General features: G+C 36.2%; 1 protein-coding gene and 1 long non-coding RNA gene across 2 annotated transcripts; one reads left to right on the top strand and one right to left on the bottom strand.

Moving 5' to 3' along the window:
* Positions 1–1,752: 1,752 nt before the first annotated feature.
* LOC143625137 (uncharacterized) lies at positions 1,753–3,835 on the top strand. The gene is made up of 5 exons (XR_013152223.1): positions 1,753–1,870; positions 2,031–2,108; positions 3,221–3,316; positions 3,398–3,477; positions 3,553–3,835. It is a non-coding gene; the product is annotated as an uncharacterized LOC143625137 (long non-coding RNA).
* A 1,474-nt stretch (positions 3,836–5,309) lies between these two features.
* Positions 5,310–9,398, bottom strand: LOC143625189 (eukaryotic translation initiation factor 3 subunit B-like). The gene is made up of 11 exons (XM_077095616.1): positions 9,234–9,398; positions 8,623–8,860; positions 8,387–8,533; positions 8,142–8,270; positions 7,922–8,050; positions 7,761–7,844; positions 7,435–7,559; positions 7,148–7,346; positions 6,536–7,056; positions 5,721–5,829; positions 5,310–5,654 (listed from the first exon to the last, which is right to left on the bottom strand). Exons 1-11 carry the CDS (start codon positions 9,353–9,355, stop codon positions 5,322–5,324), a joined length of 2,136 nt encoding a protein of 711 aa, XP_076951731.1. The 5' UTR covers positions 9,356–9,398; the 3' UTR covers positions 5,310–5,321.
* Positions 9,399–10,458: the final 1,060 nt, after the last annotated feature.

The following is a 10,458-nucleotide window of genomic DNA, read 5'->3' as shown; positions in this document are numbered from 1 at the left end:
GCAAGCTTTCATTGAAAATCAAACTCTACAAAAGCAAGCTTTTACGGCAAACATAAACACGCATAAATCAAACACTTACACTTGATATAGCAAGATAAGAAATTAAGCATATTGATCAATAGAAGGAACCAAGAGCAAGCAACAGTGGGATCTGTGAATGCTAAAGAACTTACCAATTCGATATCAAGAAGATCCCATTGTTATGAGAGACGAAAACAACTTTAAACACTTAAGAAAGAGTTAAGAACCCTAAAGAAGCAGCAAATCACGAGGCCCAACAATAGAAAAACCGAGCAATACCATAGATACGTTCACCGACTCCGGATCAATGATCTCTGAATTCAAAAAAACTATCAATGATCTCTGAATTCAAAAAAACTAACAACACAACTTGTCACGTGCTCGAAAATGAAAAACACTATTATTTTATTTATGAAATTGGAATTCAAAACTTATGATAGAATTTTGAATTGCTATTATTTTTCAAAGAAGCCGCTAAACTCAACCATTTCCATCTTTGAACACCAAATCAGTAATCCAATAACCCCCAATTTCACTCTTATCAATCTTGAAAACCCTACTACTGCTGCTGCAAATGTCATCTCCACCGCCACCACCAAACCCTACCACCAACACCACCGCCGCAACGGCCGATTTCTTGAAATCAATGGCAAACCAGAAACCCACAAAACAACATTCACACCCAGCAATCTATTACAATCCCCAACACCCTTTTCCACCGCCAGCACAATCCACTTCAAGATCCATCCCGCCGGCCGCCGGAGTTCTTTATCACCCCAATTCCGGCAGCAGCTTCCCGCCTCGACCAGCCTCCGGCTACCACAACTATTATCCTGTTAATCGGCCACATGGGTTATCGAATTCCGATCAATTGGCTAACCATTTGCAGCAAACCCTTATCGGTGCAAACACAAAGGTTTGATTTTTATTATTTTGTTTTATGTTTTTGTTCAAAGTTGACTAGAATTATTGCTTTGATTGACTTTAAATTTAAATCTAAGTTATTGTTAATTCTTGATGATAGATTAATTTGCTAATTTGCATCAATTAGTGCATTCGCGTGTGTCGGGTGGGGGTAATGAGTGTAATTAGCATTATGGTTCTAGCTGATTAAAGCTGGATTTAGTTCACTATTATCTACATTACTAATCAGTCTAATCTGATTGCTTTGACCCAATAATCTTAAGTCAAAATTAAGTCTTTCCAACGGTATAAAGTTGGAATAGTAGGTGAACATGCATATCCAAACACCCCCTTCAAGTTTTTACAAGCTTTATGTTTGGAAGGTTTTGTATGGGTGATGGAGTGCGTGTTGTAAGCAACAAAAAGTTAAAAAGAATTTGGGAACACGTTTTATGTAATGAATGATTAAATGATTATTTAGGAAGGGCGTTTAATGCGATGTGCAAAAAGAAAAATAATAATATAGTTAATAATCAATGCGAAAGATATCACATTATCTTCGAGTCCATATAAGAATAGGAGACTGAAACCTAGGTTTATTCATAAGTTCTTACTCCATGGATAGAAAATTGCACTCATCTAAGGGTGCCGGAAGTAATGTGATCAAAAGGCTGTTTGATTTAAATCAAACGCCTGAAGAGAATGAATCCAATGATCGGCCAAAGGTATGGTTGTTAAAAAAGTTGTGATTTGAAGCGTGCATATAAGTAGGTGGTTTTGTATGTGGCAAAATTAAATCTTGCTAGTTTATTTTTCGTTCGATTCGCCATTTGATGTGTGCGATCTTTGTTAGTACATAATGTTGTATCATCTGTAGGTCGTGGGCCAATCATCCGTTGCTGATAAGAATGGAGACGATGCTTTCGTTGTTATCAGAGATAGGAAGGTAACACTACTTTTTTCTTCTTATATGTTGTTGGTTATAAACATATGCTAGTTTAGACCTCTGTTCACAAAGTTAACAGGTTTATAATAATTTTGCTCACTTGAAGATTATCTTATATGGATCTAGATAAGCTTAATTAGTGTTTTTTTAATGCTTGTAGGTTCAAGTTTCTGAGGGCACTTCTCTTTATGCCCAATCCCGCTCGTGGCTGAAAAATGGGCAGACATTTGAAAAACAGGTATGCAATATTTTTTCATCTTTAATCAGTGTCATTGTGCACAAACGTATCACTGACTGTGTGAGTGGAATCCTACTCACAAAAGCGTTCACTTCACCGCTTACTTCAAGGGTCTTCTAATCAATTATGACTTTGCTGGTTGGTTTTAGAAAGTGTGAGGCGCTTAGGTCTTGAAAGCTGAGTTTTTACATATCAGATTATCAGCCTCTTCGAGACCCTAATTTTGACCAACTTTATAAAATAAGTTATGTTCCAACCAGTGGTGGAGCCAAACAGGTTTTTTAATGTGTCATTGATGTCTATCAACTCACTTTACAGATTTTTCGTGTTGGTTCGAGTTTGACTTGAACAAACTCCAATCGTCAAATGAACTCTTAGTTCTGATCTCTGTATCTGCTTAGTTTGCGCAAACTCTATTTCCCAATCCATTGCAGTAAATGGACGAGTCAAAACGGGTCAAAAACTGAAAATTTATTCGGCTAAATATGTTAAAATTAATACATATAAAACATATAATTCCATATAATGATATAAGGTAAGGCATTACATCACACACAAAAAGGTCTTAAATTTTTGTTTACATCTTTACCTCAAGATATTGTTGTGGGTCGAACATAATCTAAGTTCCAGTCTTTGAGAACTGATTCAGTGGATTGATCGATCGATCGAGTTAGGGTGGGGCAAAGGGCTTTAGGGTATACTAACCCTCCTTTCAGAGGAACAAATAAAAAAACAGCAGGCACTTGGTTTCAAAATCAAGCCCCTTATTTCAGATTGGATGGGGTTAACCACTTCAACTACATTACATTCTTTTTATTTATTCGTACAAACTGTTTTTATCTCCCGGGATAGTGGAAAAGTTTGCCTCATCCCTCCCTCTTTAGACCCTACCAATAGCTTTGCTATGAGTGAGATTATATTGGATATGCTTGTTTGTTAAGTGTAGACAGGACTAGAGTTTGGCATGCATAAGTTTTTAACAAAATACATTCCATAGACGCAAACCGAACGCATAATGTCTCTTAAGCTTGCCTTTCCAAAAATGTTTAATATACCCTTCATTAGTTATGTGTTTTATTGAATTAAAAGTTACGCTGATGCATGATTGACAGCCACAACAATATCCGGACTGTGTCAAGACTCTGCCAAAGCCACTGCCTGCATCTAAGGTCGAAGCAACAAAGGAGGATGACATGGAAATAGATGAGGTATTTATACGCCTTAATGTTATGTACCGTGTTTTTTTACTATCACTAACAAATGACGATTTTGCCCTTATCTGGTGTCAGATGACTGATAATGTCGATCACTTGTCTAATAAGGAGCTGTTGCAACTGCACATTGACCATGCAAAGAAGGTTCGAGCGAGGTATGTGTATATGCTTTTTAAGTTTTAATCGTTGTCTCTCAAAAGTTAACAATGTATGCATATTGTTATCTATAGAAAAAGAAATGAGCGGCTACAGAAAATCGAAAGGTACAAAGACCGTCTTGCTCTGCTTTTGCCCCCGGTTGCGGAGGAAAAGCCGAAGAGCGACCCTGCATCTTGAAGCATAGACATTTCGATGAGCAAACCTGCAAAAAGAAGCCACCTTTTATGATATTGTTAGATATTATTACCAACTTTAATAATTTGGCTCTTGTTGTCTTACTGCTTAGTTACTTTTTATCTCTTTATTTGGGCCATCATGCTTATAGTTTACAGTGAAACAATTATCCTGTATTGAATCTTTTATTTCTAGTGATTTCTAAGTTCCTGCTTGGTTCTTGGAATTAGTTGGTAAGAAACTTGTCCTTTGGTTGGTTATGAAAGTAATTTGAATTAATCAATTTTGATTTTGTTAACCTTTGAAGTTCAAGAATCTTTCATGTTAGATGTGTCTGACATTAGTGAGCTGATCATATTAAGGATTTGAGAGCTTGACAGTAACACGTGCAATTGGAAAACATGTTTAGTTTGTTGTTGAACTTGTGTTCGAGACAACACCACACCGCACGGGAGTGGTGGTTGTCTTGAAAGATGTTGGCAAGGGCTGACCATGCCTGTGCCACGGTGGTGTCTGGGTGTCAAAATACTGAAATAGTATGCAGGAGATCGTACTGAAAATACATTGGAGTACAATAGCACTGATATGAGCCCACATATCGGCTTTGGCTTTTGCTTTGTTGGCTTCGGTTTTGTCTTTGTGGTTAGGTGTGATCAATGACTTCAAATGCATAATAGTGGTTCTTGAATAGCTCGACCCAAAACGTGTATTTGGGGGGGGGGGGGTCTCCATCTCTAGTTTAACAAGGATGAAGTTGCGAATATTAGTAATGGTGAGCCAGCTGGAGCATATTCATGTTTTGTTATTGGAATCGAGGGCTAGAAGAAGAAAGATGGGTGATGATCGATGAAGAAAATCGATCAAAGATGGTTGGGCCGGCTGCAAGGATTTTCGAAAAAGATGAGAATGGGAGCGCGTCATAAGAGTTTTAGCTTTGATAACATATAAGATAGTGGTACGTGTATTCCAATCTGATTAATACAAAATATCATCACGACATGTTAAAAGACAAATACAAACTTTGAATTAGGAGATAATTCTAAACAATACAAATACATCCAATATATTCTAATACAAGGATACAACATACATATATTTGCATCAAATATATCAACCACGCGTTTAAAACCATGTAATCCGAACATGACCCATTAGCCTTTTCTAAAGTTCTTATAACTTGATATATTTTTGATTTCACAAACCCTTTTTACAAGCTTATATATATAACTAGAACTTCATTAAGAAATAAGAATAGAGAATTGAAAAACACAAATAAATAAACGGTTCACCCTCTTAGGTTTTTTACTATCATTAGTTTGTTGTTATCCACAAACCTTAACTTCCAAGTTCCAACACCACCTAAGACTATCTTCAATGCTGGAGAAAACGGAAGGCCCTTACCCGCCCTTGATGAGGTGGATGGATAAAGGATGAAAGAGAGGTGAAAAATCTGAAGTTACAGTTGGATAAGGGCAGGAACCGATGAACAGATCCTAACGAAATTCACAAGAACAAAAAGACACCCGGCGCAATAGTCAGAACCACAAAATTGAAAATTTTCAAACTGAAGTGCAAATTCAAGTGTAAACATAATCATGCATTAAGCATTCATGACTTAAAACTTAGCCAACAGCATCAACTAGCAAACAAAAATAAAAAATCTTTTTTAGGCATCCTGAATGATCTCTTCAGTCACCTCCAGCAACTCTTCAACCTCTACTTCCTTAGCCTCATATTCCTCTTCCACATCACTAGCCTCACCATCTCTTAGCATCTGCCTGTCCATCTTCTCCTGCTCGTGATACAGCTTCCACGTGTTCACCCATCGTTCCCAGCCATCCTTCAACTGCTTCCTCTTTTCCCGATCCTGCTCGCTCAACAACACAGAAATATCTTGATCTTGCACATCATACCTCTTAGTGTATTTCTTCAAATTCTTCAATATTTCTTCCTCCTTTTCCGGGCTCAAGAAAGATGGTGGCCTTGGCCTCCACAAGAACTGTAATAATAACGTTAATCATTTACAAAAGTTATAGAAAAGAAGTGTGCAAGTTTGCAACATTACCTGAAAGAAATGATCCTTCAGAATTCGGTACAGTAACTTTCCATTGAATGACCATATATTGAAACCATTTTCCATCTCATGCACCGAAGTGACTGAAGTTGCAACATACCTATAACAAAATGAATACATAAACATTTATATACATAAAAAATATGTTATAAAGGCATTTGATTAAAGAATTAATTTCATATATACTCATGCAAACTTACAAAATTTCATACATACCCAACAACCACTAAAAATATCATATAGCCCAACTTAAATGAATTTTTACTTGACGACCATTCCATCCCTTTCCATTATATGTGTTTAAACCCTATCTTTTATTTGGATTTTAATCAGTATCAACAATAAAGAAGCAAACAGAAACATAGTCTACTCTTTTGTTCTCTCGACAGCAGATAGTCGAACAAGTGTATGCTACGAATAAGATAACTGAACCAAGTATAATTGCATGATAAGCAAATGATAAACAATATAACATTTTTGGCAAAAAAGATTTAAGCTAAAGATGAAAACATATAAAAAGATGAAGATGAAGTTAAAGATAATGAAGAGAAATACAAAAATAATGAAGTTAAAGACGGATATAAACATAATGAAGATATAAACATAATGAAGAGGTCTTTTTTAACTGTTAACTGTGTTTAATAAATTGGGCATATTTGATATTTTAACTACTTTGTGGGAACATATGATACCTTTTTTTGTGGGAATGTATAATACTTTTAGTTTTGCACGGGTATATATACATACACACACACACATATACATATATGAACTGCCCCTTAATTTGATTTAAAGATTAAAAATACCTCCCAGTTGGGTCCCACTCTATGTCGGTTGCCATAAAATGTTCAGCAGTAGCCATAGTTTCAAGCTCATCCACATTAAAGAACTCCAACTGTCCATTGAATCCCTTCAAGCCAGCCAAAATGATAAAACGACCACCAGGTGACCAAAACAGAGCATTCGCCTGCTTTTGCTTAAGGGTTGTGAGCTTTGACACTTTACCGCCTTTGACAGAATAGAAACTAACATCAGGCCTTGGGTTATCACCATGAATAACTGCAAATCTGTGACCCTTTGGCTCCCATGCGAATGAGATAACCTTATCGTTCTTGTTGTCAAGCTCAAAAACCTCAATAGGTATGTCACGCTCTTTGATTCTGAAAAGCTCAAAGCCAGTGTATGTGCTCTTTTTGGTTTTTGTGTATCGGTCAACTTTGACAGCAAGATATTCACCGTTACTTTGCCAGTACATTTTACAATCACTAACACTGAAAAGATTCTTCTGCCTCAACTCCACTTTGCTCGGGATTTGAAATAGACTCACCTATAGATATCATATAAACCCATGTTAAATGTTATTTAAAAACAATAAATTTTGAGACTTCAAAAAATGATGAATGCCCTTCAAAACTTACTCTTGCAGGTTGGTTTCCGCCACCAAGTTCAGGAACAAAAAGTGCAAAAATAGGGTCGGTTGGGGACCAACTGAAGTCCATAACATTGTCCACTTTGACGGATTTCTTGTCGATAAGACCAAAGGTCTCAGTGTCATACACAGAAATCATATTTTTACCCAATCGAGCAAAATATTTGTCCTCTTTACTACCACCCCATCTGGAAAATTACAAGCATGCCAGCATCAACAACACACGTATCCAAAACAGAAACAAAATACGAATTTGCAAGACTAATAAAAGATTACTTGAAAACAGGCCAAGAAACCCCTGTAAAACCTCCTGTTCCTCCAATTGCAAACTCATCAGCACTTCCCTTGAAATCTCTCATTACTTTTCCAGTTCTCACATCAAATATGTTGAGCACCACCCTCTGATCATAAGCAAATGAAACAGTTAAGAAAATTAATGATAAGTTAGATGACTTTCAACTCATTCAAACAATTTTCTTTTCAGATTTTTTTCAACTTCACATGTTTGGTCCATTAGATATAAAGCCATTTACAAACAAATGGGTTGAAATTCCACCAATTACAAGATCATCAAAAATATATAAAGCAGAGAGCTTTCTTACATGGGTATCACGAGGGTTGCTTGGTTCATGGCTGCTATATGTAACCAGATATTTCTCACCAGGAGAGAAATCAATGAATTTAACCTGAAGTAAACAGCAAGATTTCAAGATTATATGTAAAAGACACGAAGAATTTGAAAACAACTGTAAAGAAAAGCAACCTGTGGATGAGCATAGCGCATCAGACGGTTAAACGTAGTAGCACCACCCCAGACAGCAGCACCTTGGCGATGAACCGTGGCTAAGTAGGTCCCTAACGGAGACCACTGCACAAAACTTTCAGTCCAGAACTGCAGAAGAATAAAAATTCAACATGATCAACATCCTTTCACATGGTAAAGTGAATGTATTAAGATATCAAGACAAAGTATTTTTATTTACTGGGCGTTTGTAAACAGGATCAGCCTTCACTTGTCTTGCATCATTCCACAGAACCTCAGTGTCTGATCCAGCACGAATAACAAACTGATCTCTACCTTTCTCATCAGTAAGCCAGCGTTGCAGATTCTCCTGCATTACACATTAACATCATTACCAAGTTGCAAGCTATCTTACTAAAACTTTATAATAGCCAAAAAAAGCCATAAACAAAAATCAAGTCTCACACACTTCAACCAAAAACCTACCCCTGGTACATAAGGCTTAATCTCTGGTGGGGCCCACTCGTCTGGGACATTCATGAATTTGTCAATTTCATCAAACATGTTGACAGCAAAAATGTGTGCTCTGTCTAGTCTGTATCCATTAGTCTTTTCCTTAGCAAGCTCAGCTTCCTACAAGAAGATACAGCCACAAAGCAAAGAAAGAGATTACATTACTTATAATTTGGTAAGAACATAATTGACTCTTGCATTGTGAATACCTGTGGAGTGTTGTACTCAATAAAGCAGTAACCTAGGGTTTTACCAGTGTCTTCATCAATAGGCATCCAAAGCCCATTTTCCTTAATCACTCCAATTTGGCTGTAGATTTTACGAACCACACCTTCAAGCTTATCGTACTTTTCTCTAGGCACAACTGGCAAATTATCCACAACAATAATACTCCCAAATCCAGCATCAAACTCCAATTGATCCCCCTCATTTAGATCCTCATCATCGCTGAAACATTCAAATACACAAAAGAGAAACAAATTAGTAAACAAAACACTAACACTCAAAACTCATCATACTCAAAATCACACGTACACACAAAGATGTACAACTAACATTCAAGTTCAAACAATATCTAAATATACATATAAAGCATGCTTAATTAGGGTTTTCAGCTAATTACCTCTGAAAACACCAACAAATACACAAAAAAAAACTCAAATTGCTCAAAACAATAAACACAAATCAATTAACGGCAAACTATTAGGGTTTAAACGGCCATAAACACAAACTATTACGATTTCAACACAATACAAACTCAACCGGACATACAGGTACATGAATCAGTGTATGTATCAACATCTGGTTAATTTGTAGGTACCTTTTGATGCCGCAGTCTACACCGGGCGGAAGGCGGATGGAGTTCCAATCAACCGCAGATAAATCGATGTTCAAACGAGCGGCTTCGGCTCTTATACCTTCCATTGACATTACTTCCGCCATGATTTCTTCTAGATCGGAAAAAACTTATCGTCAGCCGTTGTTATCTGATCGACTGATCTCTTGAGCGAAATTAGGGTTTCCGTCTGCTACGAATGCAGGAGCGTGTGTGTGTAGAAGACGATAACCCTAGTTGCCGCACTTGTAGCGTTACTCTTGTAAACCGACCCAGCCTTCTTTTTTAACCTTTTATATTTAACTAGAAGTGGGCTTGCCCCCCTATACATTTGTAACGTGACATATTTTTAATAATATCATCAAACTGTTATATTTGAAAAAAAAAAGAAAGAAAAAAGGTAAATGTGTATTTAGAATTTTAGAAAAGTTATTGAACAGAAGCAATTACAGAAAAGTTAAATTAATTTGAAAAATTGAAAGTATAAAACATAATAGAATCAAATAAAAAGTGGATATACTCTTCAATTACTCATTAATAAAAATAGAGCAATCTTGTAATTTATGTAGAAAAACATTAGTCCTCAAGGGAACATCTTGGTGATTAAATGATGTGTCTCACAAGTTAAAAGGTTAGAAGTTCAAATTCTGAATGGTGTAGCTTTGGTGTCTTTATTGTACGAAGAATAGATGCAAACAGTCATAAGAGCCTAGGAGGGGGTACCTCAAGTTCAAATGTGTCTTAGCCATTAGGCCATGTTTGGTTTTTGCTGTTTTTATATTTACAAATTTAAAATAAAAAATAACAAAACTGATATAACTAATATAAAAAAATTAAAATTATCAATGCGGGGTATACAAATGATAAATGGATCAAATGGCATGCCAATTTATACATCGTTGTTACTAAACTCAATTGATTAGTGGAGTGACAATAAAAATATAAATGGTATGATTGTTAACTTTTAATTTTGTTTGTACCAGTAACAAAAGACATGAGGTGTAGAATGAAGTGGGCTGGAACAAAGCTAAATGAGTAAATGTGGACTTTACTAAATCTTTGTGATTGGGCTGGACTTCACAGGCAGGCTGCTGGACTTGGCAGAAACTGATCAAAGGATCCACTCATGACTCATCCACATATCCACAAATAAAAATTTGTTTTATTTTCCTATTATTACATTATTCTTTGATTCAATGCATCTTTCGAA

This window comes from Bidens hawaiensis, unplaced genomic scaffold, assembly GCF_021521415.1.
Source record: "Bidens hawaiensis isolate Kalapana, Puna unplaced genomic scaffold, B.hawaiensis_p1.1 tig00004020_1, whole genome shotgun sequence".
NCBI classification, from domain to species: domain Eukaryota; kingdom Viridiplantae; phylum Streptophyta; class Magnoliopsida; order Asterales; family Asteraceae; genus Bidens; species Bidens hawaiensis.
This window is presented reverse-complemented; position numbering and strand designations above follow the sequence as displayed.

Bases quoted from the DNA above. Each gene is read 5' to 3' on its own strand.
- LOC143625189 (XM_077095616.1), bottom strand. From the start codon at position 9,355: ATGGCGGAAGTAATGTCAATGGAAGGTATAAGAGCCGAAGCCGCTCGT. The intron at 7,845-7,921 runs GTTGCTTTTCTT...TGTTTACTTCAG, and splicing joins TGCGCTATGCTCATCCACAG to GTTAAATTCATTGATTTCTC. The intron at 7,560-7,760 runs GTAAGAAAGCTC...GCTTATGATCAG, and splicing joins GCAACCCTCGTGATACCCAT to AGGGTGGTGCTCAACATATT.